Source organism: Trichosurus vulpecula, chromosome 4, assembly GCF_011100635.1.
Source record: "Trichosurus vulpecula isolate mTriVul1 chromosome 4, mTriVul1.pri, whole genome shotgun sequence".
NCBI lineage: Eukaryota > Metazoa > Chordata > Mammalia > Diprotodontia > Phalangeridae > Trichosurus > Trichosurus vulpecula.
Window position 1 is genome coordinate 307,865,229 of NC_050576.1, and position 19,679 is coordinate 307,884,907.

General features: G+C 39.4%; 1 protein-coding gene across 1 annotated transcript; it reads right to left on the reverse strand.

Moving 5' to 3' along the window:
- Nucleotides 1–326: 326 nt before the first annotated feature.
- Nucleotides 327–19,423, reverse strand: CNMD (chondromodulin). Its single transcript, XM_036756140.1, has 7 exons — nt 19,352–19,423; nt 18,688–18,828; nt 13,399–13,539; nt 10,575–10,688; nt 8,327–8,480; nt 2,993–3,159; nt 327–1,981 (listed from the first exon to the last, which is right to left on the reverse strand). The coding sequence occupies exons 1-7, from the start codon at nt 19,421–19,423 to the stop codon at nt 1,763–1,765; spliced, it is 1,008 nt and encodes a 335-aa protein (XP_036612035.1). The 3' UTR covers nt 327–1,762.
- Between the last annotated feature and the right edge of the window lie 256 nt (nt 19,424–19,679).

Below are 19,679 nucleotides of genomic sequence, written 5' to 3' on the forward strand. Positions count from 1 at the left end.
CTCAACACCTTTTTCTATCTTTCCTGACTTGAACCCAGCCCCAGCTCTCTTCTACCTCTTTCTCTCCCAATACTCCCATACACATAGTTTTTTTTTTCCTGACACAGGTGATGTTCTTTTAGTTTGTAATGGTTTTCAACCCCCTAGAATGTTCTATCCTGTGTAATTTCTATCAGTTTATGAAGTTTGTGACAAAGTATATCATTTGAGAATGTGTTCTGCAATAAAATGACAGACATTTAGAAGAGCATGTTTCACATCTTTAATTGTCCATTAGCATCCCTTAAAGATTCTCTATTGCCTGAGAATATGCTAACTGTACAGATTTTATTTCTGCTTTAAACCGTTGCTCCTTCTTGGTTCCTCTGTAGACTCAGCTTGCTGCAGTGCTTCACGTCCCATCTCACTGAATGCAAGTGTGTGAACAAGGACCCAGTAACCAAGTTAGAAAGAAAAGGGTGAAAATATTTTGGCATTTTTATATATTTTCATTGGCAGCAATGTGTAATTCATTAAAAATAAGAATTTTGACATCAGCATTATAAGCATGTTGCATTCATAATTATTATGTTGAGAAATTAGTGATGTTTCAAGGGCATGATGACCTTCCTTTCCCCTTCCTCAGCTCATATTTATGAATCTTCCCAAAAGCAACTTTTAATTTTTCTTTAGAAAAGTGTTTTTATGGCTCTCTAAAATTCTGTCACTCAGAACTTAAATGTCAAAAAAAAAAATGTAAAATTTCTTCATGCTTTCATTAGAGAAATGTTTTAATTTCAAAAGATATTTGTTATTCCTCTTAGGCCATATCTTCTAAGCAACAGCATCAGCCCCATTACCAAGAGAGGGATTTCTTAATAATTGGACTCCCTCCGGTAGCCTGATTTGTACTACAAAGGTGGAAATCACTATCCTGCTTTATTACTGGTGACCCTTTATTGGAAGCAGGTTGAAAAAACTGTGATTATCTGCTTCTCTAAATTTTGATAGTAAAGTTTTGTCTTCCCTCCCCACCCTCAGGAAGATTTGCCTTTGGTTAAATTTGACCATGTTCATCCTAAAGAGAGTTTCCTGGAACTGATGATGTTTAAGGATTATGGCATTGTGTATCATATTCTATAGATTAGGAACTTAACCATGTTTCCATCACTTTGAGTTCCATAGATAGCATTTATGTTAGCATATTCCATTCTGTAGTTTATTCTTTCAACTTCTTTTGGTTCTTATCTGACTTACATTTTTGTAGCCTCTGGAGCATATTTGCTGGAATTGGATGAGTTGTGACTGTTGTATACAAAATGATCCTGGAACTTAGTATGAATAATAACGGGACAACTTGACCTGTGATTTATTTTTATCAGTGGCTTGGTTTAAAAGGTACTTCCAAATGTAGAAGTTGGGTTTTAGACTAGCTGGACATTGCTTTCCACATGTATCTCAGAAACAGAGGGTTATTTATAAACAAATGGTACTATTGATAAACCAAATTCCACAGCAAAAAAGGAGATTGTGTATTTCTGGTGTCACATTGCCCTTTTGGTGAATTTTTCCCATACTGGGAGAAAATATATTTTGCATCATTAAAAATTTAAAGCAGTAGAAAATAATAAAGGCATCTAGAATGACCTACTTATGACACATGACTGTATATTTCAGTGTCCTCAAATCCAAGAATCTCCATACTTCTTTAGCTGTAGTCGTCTCATCATTTCATCAATTTTTTTTCTTGCCTTAATTCTTGTACCTAGGATAGGAAACCATCTCACACCATACCCAAGATACGGGCCACCCACCAGCTACAGGGCATGACCACTCTGCAAGCTGAGCGACAACCTTGGTAATTATAAGGCCAGGGAAAGTATCCACCAAGAGGCTCACAGATCCTCTGGCAATGAGTGTAACTCCGCCGGCATTCAATACAGCAGATGCCTTCGTGATCTAGTCTGGGGTCAAATGTCATGCCTTCACCTTCTTCTAGTTGCTGTAAGAGAAAAGAATTATTTGTATTTTCTTTAGGATGTAAAGTTCACTTTGTGGTACATGGTTTCAGAATTAGATCCTGAATTTCTCATTGCCACAAGAATCAGTATAGGCTTATGTGAAGGGTATTTAATATTTTTTAAAAGCTTGAAGTTACATAAAATTCCTTCTGATTTCATGGAACCTCTACCTAATTAAAACTGCCATTGAAGAAGGAAAGTGCTACATTGCAGTTTCCTACAGTAAAGAGATGTGGTTATCAGACATCATTAAGCGCACAGACACAGAACAAGAAAAGAATCTACCGCTGCCAATTTAGTTTCTGTGGGACACCTAGTGATTTCTTGTTGAGATGGCTTTAAATCTCTAGGTGGCACAGTTTGGGACCCAGTGATCTAATGGTGGGAGAGCTGGGAGCTAATTATAATAATTCAAGCTCTAACTCTAGATAGTGATCCTAGAGAAGTGATAAAACTTCTTCCTTCTGCCTTCATTTCAACATCGGGGATAAAAAATACTTCTTGAACCTCAAGTCACTGAGGAAAAGATGCTGTACAAATGAATCCAAATTCAAGATCTTAAATGTAACTGTAGGCTTTGAAATGCTAGAATTAGTGCAATCTAAATAAAGGAACAAAAATTAGAGAAAGTGCTTTGGTGAAAAAGATTGGCCAGAATGTGTTCTGAACCTCACTGTGTTTGGTTTCTAAAACAAAATCTGAAACATTTGTATTCTTAGATTTGTCTCTTTCTCTTTTAAGTACTATGTGGAAAAACAATGTAGGTTAATTGAAAGTTCCAGTTGGATCCATCCAGATTTTACTATACGTGGGCAAGGCTTGCATGGGGATAGGGGTAGGGGATTGGGGGTGGGATGTGTTCATTATCACAGGCTTGTATTTTAAAAGTTACTACTAAATAATAAAAAAAATTTCCATTGAGTGTTAGATGTTTGTTTCAAAATACACATTCTGAAACATTTTAAGTGCTATATTAATCTGAACATAATTACATGGTAAGGATTATCTGGATTGAAGGGTTCTGTATCCTCCTGAATACTGGGCCTTGTTTCATTAACTGGCCTTCCAGAGCCTGGATTACCCCGTGGCCTACTGTTTGCTCTTCTTGTAGTAGCTTGACGAATTTTTCTCAAGATTTCTCTTCGTTCTCTTTGGTTTTCTGCAATAAGAGATATTTATTACTTTTATTTCCTTAGTTTAAAAAAAAATTCCAATTTTATTGCTTGTACATGAAAATGAAAAAGAAGGCCACAGGCAACAGTTCAGATAGGTATTTGAAAAACTTGTCTCTTCTTTGATGATTATGAAAATGGCATTTAATTGATTGTGTTTCAAAAAATTTAAAAAATTTTATCCTTCAGCGAGAATGTTAGCTCGCTAGTATTTATGGTGGTGGGTACCATCAATACGGTTTTTAAAAAGGATATTAATGCATGATAGCAATCCTTCCGTAAGAAATTAATTTTTAAATATCAAGGCATTTATTTTAATTGCTCATCATAATTGAAAGTGAATTTAAAAATATTAAAATGATTGTTAACATTAGTGTTCTCTGGTCACCTGCTAAACTCTAGAGAAAAGGAAAGCAGATTAGTAGTTCATGGAATAACCTAAGTGAGCATTAAAACATAGACAGAATTAGTTACCAACTAATATGGATATGAGGAGAATTTTCAAAGTTAATGGATAGTTATCCCAGAATCTGGGATAGTAAACACCAAGGGTGGTCAAAGTTTGGTTATATATCTTAACATTTGTATAGAACTTTATTGTTTGAAAGGTACTTTCACATCTTTTATCTCATGAAACTCAGTTGAGTTTAAAAACTTCTCACAGCCCATTGAAAGACAATAAGTATTATTCTCATTTTATGGATGAGAAGACAGTTTCTAAGAATTTCAGTGACTTGTCCAAGGTTACAAGGCTATTACTTGGCCATCTGAAATTAGAGCTCAGATCTCTCAGCTTCTGGGTCAGCATCTTCTTCCATCGCAACATAATTGTTCTCTGGTGTTGCAGAATGACATGTGGATACTGAGCATAAAAATGCCAAAAAATTTGAAATCTTAACACAGCTCAAACATGCTAAAGCAGCTTAAGCTGTAGACAACTATGCACCAAGACTGTGTATGGCCCATGCCGAGTTTGTTGAGCCCCCTATTGATTGAGTCTCTGGTACTCAGAGATTTTAAGCTAGAAAATGTAGAACAAGGAAGTGTGTACTACGAAACTTCAGAGATTTGTTGGGATATTATTAATAAAAATGATAATAGCTGACAAACATACATATTTGTCACTTGAAAGTTCACAAAGTTCTTTTATATACATTATCTCCAGCTGTGTCAACAATCCGGGTAGCAGCTTCTGTGGGGGTATAAGATTCACCCACAGCCAGCACCCAGAAAGCTGCCAACAGCACAGGTTCTTTCGATCTGCTTAATTAAGGAAAGCGAGGTGAAGGGGTTGACAGGCTTACTTTTAATTCAAATATCATTCAGTTAGTTCAGGGGAAAAAAAACCAGCACCTGAACTTCAAAACAAAATGCAAACAAATTACAGACATCAACAGACTTTGTCTGATTCAAGTCCCAACAGATAGTTACCAGAGTTCAACAAAGTTTCAACATCTGGGTTTACAAGCTGGAGGGCTCCTTAACTACAGCTGCCCAGAGTCTCCTCATCAACACCATCTCCAGATCCCCGCAGCAATGGCTCTCTCCTCCCTTCTTATAGGGCTTCAGCCATTAAACATCATCTGAATCACCAGAGCTCAGGCTCTGGTGATTGATTCTGGAGTTGGCCCCTCCCCTTAGGACCCTGGGAGGTTCACATCCACATGGATTACATTAACACCTAATGGGGTTTGGGTCTGGGGCTTAGCACCTAGTATAAAGCTCACTGAAATAAATTGAGTCACTCAAAAGAAAACAAAGGCCATTCTGGTTACACCAGCTCAATTTCCATTTCCTCCAACTCTCCCTGCTCTCCTAATCTATTGCTCTAACCTCACTTTCCTCTCCTCACAGTCTTGATCCCATATTTAACCAATTCAACTGCACCCTTGACTTTCTTGGCCCTTTGTCCTACCACTTACACCCTACCCATCCTCAACTCTGGATTATTCTCACCTTGTACCTTCTTGAGCTTTCATCTGCTTAGCCTATTCCCAAATTTCTGATTGCTAGGGGAAGTCACAGCACTCTACTGATAAGATACAATGAATTTACAGTGGACCCAGTCTCAATTAGGCCCTCACTGAAGCACCCCAATTACAGATTTAGAACCAGAAGGTACCTTTTCTTACCTGGTCCTCTCAGCAAGAGTTCCAAATCTTTGTGGCCTTCAATGCCATCCTCATTTTATTGAGAAAGCGGAGGTCCGTTGAGAGTTCCTGTATCTGTCCTCCACATTTCAAAATCTTTCTTACATCTTCATCTACTCCATTATCTTTGTCCTCCCCTCTAAAATGTGTCCCCAGTTCCATCCCTTCCCTTTTCCAGAATTTTTTGTTCTCTTCCTTCTTACTCTTAACTTCCCTTCCTCTCCCGCTCTTCTCTTTTCTCTCTTTCCTGCTTATTTTCTGACCGTTCCACCTTACTTGATATCTTTACCACCCACTACCCATTAGCTTCTTAACCCTTTGCAATCTGACTTCACTAACCCTTTGCAATCTGACTTCAACTCCCACTGCTCTTCTCAAACTTCTCATTCCAGGGTTTGTTGATTTTGTTGAAGAGGCAACAGGTACAGGGTGGATTAGATGGCCTTTGACTTAAAGATGACCTCTAACTGATTTTGTGGTTTTGGTCTTTTCCTTTTCAGTATCTTTTGCTCAGTCACTGTCCTCCCTTATCATGGATACCACCTACCAGTGGCTCTGGCCTGAGCCATTTTCTCTCTTTATTGCTTCCTGTTGATCTTATTTGCTTCCATGGGGTCGGATGACCCCAAAATTCTTTATCTCCAGCTACAGTTTATCTCTTGAACTCCAATTCTTAAGTGTCTGAATTGTCAAATGCCTGCTAGATATTCCAGTTTGATGTCCTTTATATGTTTTAATTATCTTGTCCAAAAAAGAATTCCCTTTTCTCCCTAAATCCACATTTACTCCAATTTCCCTCTTTCCATTGAGGGTGCCACCAGAGCCTCCTCTCAGTTAAAGTTATAATCTCTAGAGCATCCTTGACACTTCCCCCTCCCTCAAAACCTCATCCCCAATGTTTGTCTTTACATCTCCAGCACCTGGCACATGTGTCAACCCACAGTAAGCACTTAGATGTTTACTAAATTGGATTGTTGTGGTTGAAACAATGTTATTAGGTAGATTCTACATGTAAAGAAACTGCATCTCATATTAAGTGACTTGACCAGGGTTATATTACTAGAATCTGAAATAGGATTTAAATCCAGATTTCTTCCAACTCCCAAGTCCAATCTTCTGCTCCTCTTTTTACCACAGGGCATCAAGCACTTTCAGATGGCCACTGTTACAGCCTCTATATTGTGTCTTTTGACAATCCAAAAATCATAGATCTTCGTCTAAAGACCTTAATTGTCTTAATTATAGTCTTTACCTGATTCTGTAGATTCAGACTTCAAACAGCAGGTCTTCCTGAAAGTCCAATACTGTTCTCTGTGCCAGCAGTTCTTGGTCTGGCGAACTTCTTACACTCTTAAAAATTATTGTTGCCTCCCTAGGTTTTTGTTTTATATGGGTTATATTCATTGATGTATACCTTATTAGAAATTAAAATGTCTTAATATTATTATGAAAATAGTTTTGACCTCACAGATCCCCTGAAAAGGTCTCTAGGACTCCTAGGGTTCCTTGGACCATACTCTGGATACCATTGCTCTATGCCAAGGGCCCCCTCAAATAATATTTAATTATTCCGACTTGTGGGTGTTGATGTTTTACTATCACAATACTTTGAGATAAAAGTAATGGCACCAGACAACACCACTCATTGCAAACCCACCTGGGCCTGAAATGCCAAAACGGCTCCAACTTATGCTTGGTTTTACTTGTTCGAAGGTACTTAGGGAGTGAAAAGGGAGATTAATGAAGCATAGGGAGAACTTTTTGGTCACTAGGACTTAATGAGGTCCATATGTTTGCTTTGCTCCTTTTTTGGTCCTTTCAAACTCATTCTCTAAGATATTTGGTGACTGTAATTTGAATCTTTTTTGTTTGTTTTTGGAAGGGCAGTTGGGGTTAAGTGACTTGCCCGAGGTCACACAGCTAGTACGTGTCCACCTAGCTGCCCCCTGTAATTTGAATCTTGACCAACACTAAATGGCAACATACTGCCTTTTTTTTGTTTCCTTTTGATATTTTAAATGTATGTGTATGGATGAATACACATGCATAGGTAATATATGTGTATATAAAATCATAAATTTTGGGGTTGGCTTTTAAATTAAAAAAAAACCGATGCTGAAATAAGATCCTCATCATGTTTAGTTGTATATTGATGGGATGAAGCATGTTATATAGAGGTGTGAAATGCAGCATAGCAGAATAGGGGCATGGCCTTTGAGTTAGGAATACCTGGGTTTAAGTCTTGCTTCTGACACTGTTACCATTGGGCAAATAAGTCACTTTACCTCTCAGTTCTCCCTGGCAACTCCCCTAAGACAAGCTACTGAGAAGTTGTAAGGAACTTGCCACACTGGTAAAATGACAGATCTACTCCTTACGTCCAAAGTAGATTTGTTGGACCCTGTAGTACTTAAATAAATAAAATTATTAGACTGTTCTACTTTTGCCAGGAGCAGAGATGAACCAAGTGTAGTGCCGGAGGTATGGACGATGGGTATTTACTTAAAGCTTTGGACCTGCCTAACTGGAATCTTTCTTTCCTTTTTTTCCTTTTATTTTTCTTTAAACTAAGATTTGAGAACCAGTGCTTAAGGCTGGAATTGTGTGATGAGTCTTTGCATATGCTTTCAGCATCTTGAGGCTTTCCCACAATTCTATGCATGAACAATGATGTTATGCTTCAGTGGCAGAAGAGCATTTGAAATGAACAAACAGCAAAGATTCATAGGCAAAGCTAAAGAAAAAAATGAACTTATTAAATGAAAATTATAGGTAATATATATAGTTATATCTTCATTCTCATTTCCCTACCATTAATGCTCAATGACAGTTGTCTTTATCTCCTCTCTTATCTAACCTGCTAATTATTAAGGTCTGTCCATACATCTTGATTTATTTTTCTAATTGGCCCAGTTTTTTTTATGCTTAGTGTGGAGTGACTTCTAGGCTCCTGATCCAAAATGGGGAATTTTAAGTAGTATTCATCTGAAAATTAAAATGTTACCTTTTGGATGTGTTGGTTTAAGCCAGAAAATAGGAAGATCTCCACAAAGTTCTAAGATTTTAGGACTCAGGAAGCTGTTATCCTTAACAGGCTGGTCTGTGGCTACCCAGATTAGAGAATTTTCTTCAAATTTAACTGGCATAATCTTGTCTTCCTGTGAGCAGTTAAAACAAAATGCATTGGTAGTTTAGCAGAGGACAATGGACCATTTTACATATGCATGGACATATTAAGATTTATTTGTTCCAGTAAGATTATTAAATTTTATACAGGCTTCATGAGAAATGAATACCAGGTGCCTTTTACAAAGATTGGCTTCTTTTTGTAGTCATTTACATAATCTTCAGAGGTGTGTTATTCAGAGGTGCTTCTTTGAATTTTAGATTGTTGTGATTATTCCCACAAAGAAAAGCCAGGGTCCTGACTTGAAAGTGAAATTTATCTGCTTTTTAGTTTTAAGCTAATCAGGTGCTGGTAATTCAAGCTCCTTAAGAGGAAAAGCAATTGAATGGACCCCAAAATTCTAATAAAGATACAGGAACCAGCCTTTCCTCTAACCCCCATTTGAAGATAGGACCAATGATGCGGGTTTTTTTTTTGTTGTTGTTTCAAAGAGCTTGAGGAGGGAGATGCAAAAGATTGGTTCTTTAATGTTTTTTAGTTCAAAGTATTATTTAACATAAACCATCTTGACATTTTCTAGCTGTAGCGAAACATATTTCAGATGTCTGTGGCATCAAGCACACCAGTGAGATTTCAAAGTTAAACTCTAGATTTTCTTATATAGCAGGTTCCTTAGAGTGATTTGATAACATAGAATACAAATTTATTTTGCCAAGTTGTTCCTTTCATGTATTTATTCATCTGCAGTAGGTTGGGGATATCAAAATTCTTTTTTCATTTTTTTTAATCTGAAGCAGCACTTCATTTACACTCTTCTTGAGCTTATGGCAGAATTAAAATAATTTCATGTTACTGTGGAAAACTGCTGCTCAATTAATCCATTTGTTTAACCTAGATGAGGTTGCCCCACTCAGTATTTATTATTGATGTCATTACTTTCTACATCATATTCATTTCCTAATGTCTCTATCTCCGCTGTCCTCTAAACTCAGTTATCTTTTAAAAGTTATGCAAAGTTTGTAGAAAATTTACTAAAACAGATTGCATAAAAGTCTGCTACATTTTTATCCCAATTATGTGCCATATAACATACTGGTGGGAAGTGAGGTGGGGTTGTTAAAATAGCTAAAGCTAATTGTTGTGGAATTTATGCTTATCAGGGCAGCCCATGGATGAGCCTAGAACAGCTCATAAAGGAGTTGTCAAGCTGTCATTGCTACCCAAAAGGCAGCCAGCATGCAAACAACAGTCCCAAACAACAGACTTTTTCATTGTCCCATGCTTGGGCTTAGCTAGCTAGGTGGAAAGTAGGTCCTCACAAATATCAGATAGGAGAAACTAGTTATATGAAAAGATCTTGGAGTTTAGTATACTGTAATCTCAATATAAGCAATATGATGTAGCTGTCAGTTCCCTTTCCCCTCCCCCAATACATTCTTTTCTTCCCCTCCAAAAAGCAATTTCGGTTTAATAGAATTATAATGTCCAGAACATGGGGGATAATATGTTCATACTGTGATATGCTGGTCAGGTCACATCTGTAATATTTTGTTTAGTTCTGGGTATTACATCTTAATAGGGATATTGACAAACCACATCATGTCTAGAGGACAGTGACCATACTGGTAAAGGGTCACAAAACATTCTTAAAGGATGAATAGTTAAAGAAACTGAGGTTTTTCATAGACAAGAAAAAGGCTTAGGGGAAAATAACTTTTTAAATACCTGAAAAGCTGTCATGTGGGAGAGGGATTGGACATATTTTGCATAGACCTAGAGAGCAAACTGGGTCCAGTAAGTGGCATTTATGGGGAGAGGCTGGTTTAGGTGCCATTTGTTCACAGCTTTTAGGAGCCAGGAATCATCATGTATTTTAAGATACCCCTTCTCCCTCCCCCTAACAAGATCACCTGAAAAGATCGCATTATGAAAGAGGAATCTTTTGAAAAGAGTTTCTCAGCCATAGAAACAAAAACAGTAATTTCCTTCAAGAGAGAAGAAGTGGAAATTTGGCCTCTATTCCAGTTTTCTAAGACCAGGAGATTGAAGATGAAGGATTTTTTTTTTTACCACAGATTATTGGGAACTAGGCTTCTTTCTACTTTGTCAGCGAGTTGCTACTTACCAGTTCTGAGCTGATGCTCTGTTTAGTCTTGGCATCCACTTGAGGTATGTGAGCTTTCACTTGGACTTTAATGTAACATTTTTCTCCTCCAGCAAAACGGATTCCAGTAATGCCCTAACAACAACAACAATAACAATCTTTGGTGGTTGGTTACCTATAATTAAGTACCTCTTAGCATGCCATCTGATCCTCTGTCTCTTGGAAAACTACTCTTTCTTCAACTTTGAGTTCAGATATCATCTCCATGAAGCCTTTCTAGAACCCCATTAGCCAGGAGTTAACTTTCCCCTTTTAAATCCTATAACACACTATATCACTAATTTTGCATTTATGACATATAACTTCATTGTTTACTGTATATTTTGTGTATCTTTTCTTCAGCCCCTAAGGAACAGGGCCCATGTCTCAGACTTGCATCCCACATGAGGACTGAAGAGCAAGTAAGTCAACATGATTGAAGACTGGTTTCTTAACTGTCTTTATAGATCTTTCCAAAGGACTTTGAGAGAAAAGAGTAAATAAACTAACATAATCTAAGACCAGATAGTTAACTATTTTCCTAAATCTTTCCCAAGAGCTTTGATGCCTTGTCCCCACACCCTGTTCTCCAGATGACTTGACTTTGTCCATTTACTAACCTCAGGAATTACATCAGTAACAAAGCTCACAACTCTGGCATCCATTAGCAGCGGCTAGGTCACTGTGACTGACCTTTCAAAGTTCAGTGGGTAAGTCTGTATACTTAGTTGAAGGTGGTGGATTCCAGCATTTTAGGCTTATTATGTTTTGTTTTCATGGCTAAAAACAAGTTTCACAGCTTAGAAGAGAATTCATAAAATTCCAAGTGTTTAAGGAAAGCTAGAGTGGTTATGCTCACTGTTTATGAGCAAAGCACTTTGTAGACTTTAAATTCAAGTATGTGGCTTCTTTCTCTTTTTGAATAAATGGAATAAATAAAAAAACATTTGTTAAGCATTCACCTTGTGCCAAACACTAGGGATACAAATACAAAAAGCCGTATTGTTCCTGCCCTTAAGGAATTTAAAATTCTAAAGCAGACAATTTAGTACCTATAGGGGAGAGGTGGACTGGGAGGGATGCATTGGTTTGGGAATTAATAGGGACAGTGAGTAGAGAGATAGTGGAGCTAAAAGACTTTCCAACAGCAATAGCAGTATTGGTTTGGTTATATTCCCAGAGAAAGTGGTTGCAGGGAAGGGTTGCATGCTGAGGTAGGGTGCAAATCCTGCTCCATAACCTTAGCAAGTCATGTAAACTCTCCAGGCCTTAGTTTGTTTATTGTCAAAATGAGGGGTTAAACCAGCTGGCCTGTGAGGCCCCTTGATCGCTATGATTTGAAGATGGTCCAGGTAGAATGTGGAGCATGACAGGGACCAATTAGAGTGACTTTATACTCACACACTTCTTCCTCTTCCTTCTCTATTCTCTTTTGTTTTTCCTCTTTGGTCAAAGAGAAAGGTCCTGGAGGACCCAAAAAAGATATACTTTCTAGGGCCTTGAAGTCTACGGTGATTGAGCCAGACTACAACCAGGTTGTTATTTCAGTACTTCAAGGAAGGTATGGGTTCCTTCCTCTACTCTTGAAACCCTTTTATCACTTGGTCTTTGAGACTGTAGCCCAAAAAACTCATCAACTTGACACCTCTCTGGTGATGTTTTCCAGACTTAGCTAGGCTCATTTTTTAGAACACAGAACATAGCTGTTGAAGCCCTTTGGTCTGGTAGGACCTCCAGAGGTTTGTTCTGTTAGCACAGTCTTTGAGAACCCAGAGTCACAGCCATGATAAAGTGATCTGAGTTTAGCAACTCTCAATACAGGGCAAAGGAACCCCTAAGTCTAAATTGTGAGCCACACTTAATAAACTTTGTGGAAAGCTATGAACTGTTTATATGGGATCTGTGAAGATGATGCCAATATGTAACATAAGCAACATTATGAAGAATGATTTTTTGCTTTCTATAGAGTAGAGAAAGTATACTTCCACTATAGCTAATCTGGGACAGATTTTATGTTGCGCTCTCAGTTTCAAGGCTCAGTGTCCTTTGTGTATAGAGGAGAGAGAGATAAGACACTAAATATATAACCAGGAACAGGGGAAACCAAGGGTGAATACTACGAGTTAGGTCTAGTGGTCTACACTATGTAGAGAGTACTGAAATAAAACAATCCATAAGAGATGCCTATGGAAAAGAAAGGTTGCTTCCCTCCCCACCTCCCTCTCCTTTTCCTTCTCCTTTTCTTTCTTTCCTCCCCTCAGTTCTTCTCTTTTTTTTCTTCTTATACCTCCCCTCTTCTCTCTCTCTTCCCTCACTTCTCTGTACCTCCTTTTCAACTATTCCCTCTGCTCCCAATCTATGCAGAGATTTTAAGCAAACAATTTAAGCAAGCAAGAATATTAAGGTAGTAAAACAAAGGGAGCTAAAAGAAGCAAAATTACATCAGTCACTCCTCCAGTTTATCAGACAAGTGCCTGGAAACAGGATGAAGAGAAAATAAAAAGCTGCTTTTAGTTGCATTACAAGATGTCTCCACTGAGCTAATTCTTTGGTAATTGGAGGAGTCAGGTAACAGCATTAGCAATAAAGGCTTAAAAAAAAAGAAGAGAAAGTACTAGTAGAACCACACCATGTGATTCATGCTTTTTTAAAGACCCAGGCTTATGGCCTAGGCTGATAACAGATTCTCTCCATAAAAATATATTTACTGCTTGGATTGTGTATATGAAATGTTGCTTCTGCCTGAACTGGAAGAATCCAGAAGGAGTGAATCATTAAATCTTTGAAATGAGTCAAATCTACTTACATTCTGGAAATCATTAACTTCAATCGCTTCTTCAGCTCCGCTTCCTATTTTAAAGGTCTCCAAGTTGTTCCCAGCATCTATTTCCATTGATCCCTCCTGTATTTTTCCGTTAATACTCATGGTATAATGGACATTATAAATCTGGAATTGAACATAAGGAGTTAGTGCTTTTCTTTTTTTTAAAGCAATCAGTGGCTCTTTAGCCCTTCAATATACAATATGACTTTCATTTTTTCCAAGGCCCCTAACATCTGTCGTTAATAGTTATACATGTATTTATGATAGAACCTCATCCACATTAATCCCTCAATCAGTTCTTTAAAAACCTAGAATGTTTTTTGTTATGCCCCCTTCTAGCTGAATGGGAAGTGGTCTTGGCAGGATGCCCAGGGGGATGTGCTATATTGGGGAAAACCAGCTTATATTGGTAGTAATGGTTTAATCAAGAATAGGTTTTAATTAAGTAATACAGAGACAGGGTTAACAAGTGTTGCTTGTTGGAGTGTTTTATAGAATCACAGTCCTGGAGCTTGTTATACAGAATATAGGATTTTACAGAATCACAGAATCTTAGAGCTTGTTAAATAGCTCACATTTGTTTTAAGCAAGGTCAATCTTCATGTCTGTATTAGACCAGTACAGGGAATATCTCATTATAATCAACTCCCAAGGCATTCAGATTGTGTTGTTATGTGTCATTTTGTTAGAATAGAACTAGCAATCACATTCATCCCCTGTTTTTGCAGACAGAATTGGTGCCCAGACTCTTCTATGATGAATTAGCAAGTATCATAAAGAAAATGGTCCTGGATCTTCTTGTGTGTCTGTTTTTTTTATACTTAGTAATTTGAAGCAGCTTGGTGTATTAGAGCAAGTATTAAATTAGGAGTCAGATGCACCTAGAATTGAATTCCATCTCTGCCATTTGTTACCCATATGACCTTGGGCAAATCACTTCCCTCTAGACCCAAATTTACTAATATAGTTTATGTCAGTGCCTTGGGTTTTAAAGGATGGTAGAGCAAGAAGGGAGAAGACTGCCACCACAACCACCTCCACAGGTGTATTAAGTGCCTATTATGTGAAAGGTATTGGGGAATATAAAGGCAGAAATGAAACAATCTTTGTCCTTAAGGACCCTACATTCTTCATTATCAGGAGCATAGAAGGTGTGGTAAGGAAGCACTGAGGCTTTAATCCAAGGGCTTTTGACCTGGGCTTCATGAACATATTAGAGTACTTATATTTCAATATAATGGTTTCCTTTGTATTCCCATGTATTTTATGTATTTAAGTACATTATTCTGAGAAGGGGTTCATAGACTTCACCAGGCTACTAAAGGAGGTTAAGATCCCCTGTTTTAATCTATGATCTACTTTGGTGACAAAGGAAACTAAAACTTGAATGGGTACAACGACTGCTTGGGTGGAGGGTCCATTTTTTTTTGTCTAGGGGTCTCAATTCAAACATTTCTCATTGCCTCTCCACTGCTGGTTCCCCAGTCCTCATATGCACACACACTCCTCACTTCTACAGGTGAGCTTTGGTTCTTTTCATTTGCTGAATCGGCACTTAATGGTTCTTGGATAAATAACAACAGGAGAAGAATGAGATGAGAGGCATTAGTTATCATTATAAAAACATAAGATGATAAGGAGACACAGCATGGCTTAATAGATAGAGAGCTGGCCTCTGAGTGTGGAAGCCCTGGGTTATAGTCTTTCTTTTGACACATACTGGTTAGGTGATGCTAGGGCCCCCAGGAAACTCAAGATAAGTGGAACAGTTACAGATCTGTTTTAATAGCAAAAAATTTTTGATCAGGGGTTCCCTACACTAAAATAACAAACAGAGGTCATAGCAATAATAGTGATAAGACATCTGTATAGCTTTAGAGTTTATATACATTAGCTTATTTGATCTATGGTAAGTTTTAGAGACAGATTGCTTGAGTGCAGTATGAATAGCAGTTGATAAAGAAGCAAAAAGGGTTGGGCTATAAAAACATGGCATTGGGCTCCAGTGTGGTCCTTGGACTCATAACAGCTTTGCGCAAACTATTCACATTGTTAGAAACTAAAGACCATTGCTACATGAGGACAATGAATTTGTCTTGTTTGCCTCAATACTGGGGTCTTCCAAAATGCAAATAGGTGCTTTTAGCAAAGCATGCACAATACAAGATTGATTTGATTGCTGTAACCAAAAAGATCACTTTCTGTGAAGAAAGGACCTAAATATATTATCCGTTGCTACTGTTGTTACATGGGGTAGAGGAGGCTGATGTTTTGTATTCAGGGGATTGGCACTTCAGTTTTGCCCACTCTTTATAGCTTATTTCAGGATGCATAAGTCTACATTTGAGACCAATCACTGGTTATTTAGCACCCAAAGCACCATTTAATCCAAGCTAAAATGGCATAAGCCTAGGATATAAATAAACCTAGGAAATAGGTCCATATGATAACGACCCTAGCTAAATTATAATCAACTTTGATCTATCTGTACCATTGGAGGGGAGCAGTGGTAATCTTTTTAATTTTAGAATGTCTTTTAAAACAGCAAATGTACTTTCCCAATTAAACTTTGTTTGGACTGTTAAAATTATTTTAATAGGAAGCAGACCTGGAACTGAAAATCTTTGCGCATATACACAGTACATAGTTGTCTCTGTATACATATAAGTCATTCAACAAGTTATCATAAAGTGCCTACTATGTGCCAGGCATTGGAGATAAAAGACAAAAAAAAATGAAAAATGGGGAAATGGGGAGCTCTCTCCCCCAAGAAGGACACAAGTAATACAAAGTAATTAGGTGGGACTGGGAGATTGAAACACTAGCAACTGAGGGATCTGGAAAGACTTTGTGTAAGTGACCCAAGCTGAATCTTGAAGAGACCTGGGAATTCCAAGAGGCAGAGGTGAGGAGGAGGAGGAGAGCATTCCAGGCTTGAGGGATAACCTATGCAAAAGCCAAAAAGTGGGAAAAGGGATACTGGGTACTGGGAGCATGAGGGAGGCCAGTTTGGCTTGAATGTTGAGTGGGCAATGAAATCCTGGAAAGATTGGAGTCAGACTGTGCAGGGCTTCAAAGGCCAAAGAAGAGAGTTTATATTACATTCTAGAGACAAATAGGGAGCTTGGGAAACTTCTTGAGCATGAGTATGATATGGTCAGGCCTGTGCTTTAGGAATATCAATTTGGCAGCTGTGTGGAGGATGGATTAGAAGGAGTAGAGATACTAGATGCAAGGAACGAAGTAAGCTATTGCAATAGTCCAAGAATAAGATAACAAGGGTTTGATTTAGGATGATAGCTTCATGAGTAGAGAGAAAGGGACAAATCTAAGAAATGTGGAGATTGACAATGGGCATTTGCCTCTACTAGGTGTTTTGTTCAAAATCTTTCATATCTACATAATACATATTTGCAAGTATATAAGGCTCCAGTGAGGGTTTTACAGAAATAAGAATATGCAGTAATTCTCATTATGATCCTGCTGGTCTGGAAAATGCTGAAAGTGGCTTTTTTGTTGTGCCCTTCACTATTCCTGGATATTCTTAGCACTCTTTTCATGAAACAAAACTAATCAACTTGTGATGAAACAAGACATGAATAAGCTTCACTTACTGCACATGATCCTTTATCCTCTCATTTTAGAATTTTGTGAATTAGAAATGTTTTTCTTAAATAATTAAGTGCCAAGTGGCATAATTAGTTTTAATAGCACAGCCCAACTGCATAAAATCCAGTTATTTTTGTCATGATATGACAATGAGACTTGGAATATTTATTTCTTTACTCTTTTCATCTAAAAGTATGAATTTATAGTCAAATACCATAAAGCTTCCCAAAGGGAAGACAATCCAAACACCCAATGTTTGGTAGAGATTTACGCATTGAAATCTACTCCTCTGTCCAGAACTGCTGCTTTAAAATGGGAGCATATGGCCCAATTTTCACATTTAAAATACAGATACACACTAAACACTACCATTTTCATCTTACAGAATGAGGCTTTTGAATTTGATGTGGCCCCTATAACAGATTTGATGATAGCTAGCATGCTTGCTTATCTGCATTAGGCCATGGAGTTAAGAATACAAATCGTGTAATGTCTGTAGATGATGTGAGGTGCAAAATGGCCGGATTGCTTTCCACACCGTTTTCTGTAAGTACTGGAATTAGCTCATGCTTTGAATTCCCCGGAGAGGGGGAGGAGGGAAAAGGAAGTAGAGAGGGAGCAAGAGAAGAGGAGGGAGTGAAGGAGGGGGAGTAGAGAGCAAAAAAATCTGGAGAATGATTAAGAAACAGTCCTTTGTATGCACTGGGGATGGAGATGGATGCCCCCCCCTTCCCCATTACTAGAAATAAGCTCACGTTAGACCTTGTCCAATAGTTATCGAGATAAAATACCCTGTTTACATAGGCAAGCAAAATTCTTGCCCTTTAAAATACACATTGGAACTCTTCCAAGAGAAGTTTGAAACAATTTCATTTCTTGGACCCCTGCGAAAATAAATATTTGTATACAAATGAAGTAGGGAGGCAGTTCTGTGGAACATTTGTTATAAAACCAAAGGAAGAATTGATTTTAAATTTAACATCTTTAAGAACTCTCCATTTTCTTCCTGCACTTCTTTTGAGGGAGAAGGGGAAGTTGCTGTAGAAGTCAGATGAAACTGCCTGGAAAGGTTAAGTTCATTCCAAAACCTGGGTCTAGCTGCTCCCTTCAAAGACTCTTGGAACAGTCAGCTAATTTTTGGAACGTTCATTTCTTCACATTAGACTTAGCTCCCTTAGGATCATAATCCTTCAGAGCCAGAAAAGTCAGAACCCTTTAGAACTCTGAGATCTGGTCCAACCCCATCATTTTACAGATGAGCAGAGCACCAGAGCAATTGGGTCACTTGCAGAAGGTCATACAGCAAATGAATCTCAGAGCCTAGACCATAACCTAGGTCTTAATGCAGCCCTCTTTCCATCACGCTAATTTCTTCTGCACTTCTTTTAATATTCATGAATTGCCTAAGACCATAAAACTCATCTGTATTGGAATTTGAATAACTCGGGAGCTGTGCCCAACGTGCTCTCAAGCAAGGCCCTCCTCCCAGAGGCGGCCTGGGGGCGTAGCTGAGCCAGGGTCCAGACCTCCCCCTTCCCCCTGCGGGCTACTGACAACCTTCTACCCAGCGGTGCCTTGGGCTCCCAGTGCACCTGGCGCACCAGGGGGACCTGGAGCAAGAAAGAGTTCGCGCCCCACTTGCCGCGGCACCCCAGGACTCACATGTTTGTCATTCACCTTCCAGAAGTAAAAGGCGCCGATAGCCCCGAAGAGCAGCAGCAGGGCCCCAGATATGAGAACCGCGGCTCCGATCTTGAGCAGCCTCCCGGGGCTGGAGGGTCTCACTGCCACCGCTGTGTACGCCTGAGGAGGGGGGACAGGGACGGGGAGGGCAGAAGGGGCAGCTTCCACACTGTGCCTCGCCTGCCGGGGCACCGCGCGGGGAGCCTGGTAAGGGTCTAGGGACCACGGGGCCCGGGGCTCGACCACGGGGCCCGGGGCTCAGCCACGGTGTCCTCCCTTTACCCCACAGGGGTTCCCTTTCCCTTTCGGTCCCTCCCTGCTGAGTGGGATGAGGGGAAAGTTTGAAGTTATTCACGAACACGCGTGCCTCAGCAACACTTACATTTTCCACTTGGATCTATTGGAATCTGCACAAAGGCATATTGGTGTGTACCCGGACCCCGCCACCCCCTCATGCACTTGTGCCTTGGGTTCAGTCCGATGGCTTTCCTATGCACCCACAGGGTACAGGGGTCCCCGGGCACATTCGAGTACAGGCAGACACCGGACCCCGAGCAGAGAGTCACACACAACCCTACGTCAAGCGCCCTGCCATCTCTACACCGTGGCCTGGCTGTCCCAGCGCTCTGGGCGCAGTACTCACGGGTGGGCGACACTGCTCCACGTCCTCCGGGCCTGCTAGGGCGATGGGCACTTTGTCTGAGCTCTCTGCCATGACTGGTTAGGGAGGCGTGAGGCTCCACCAGGAGTGGAGTGGAAGTGCTACTTTCCAATGGGCCCCAAAGTGATGGGCATTTCAACTCCCTCCCCCCACCTCCAGACTTTCACACCCACTGGGCAGACCCTCCTGGCCCAGCCCAGTTTCCCATCCCCTCCCACTGCCTTTCCTTCCTGTAACTTCTTTCCCTTTTTTGCAACCCGAGCACTATGTCCCAGACCGAGATTCAGTGGACAGTGACCTTACTGTTCCC

Coding starts and splice junctions, on each gene's coding strand:
- CNMD (XM_036756140.1), bottom strand. CDS start 19,423: ATGGCAGAGAGCTCAGACAAAGTGCCCATCGCCCTAGCAGGCCCGGAG. Junction 13,540..18,687: donor GGAAGGTGAATGACAAACAT/GTGAGTCCTGGG, acceptor GTTCAATTCCAG/ATTTATAATGTCCATTATAC. Junction 8,481..10,574: donor AGAGCATCAGCTCAGAACTG/GTAAGTAGCAAC, acceptor AACTGCTCACAG/GAAGACAAGATTATGCCAGT.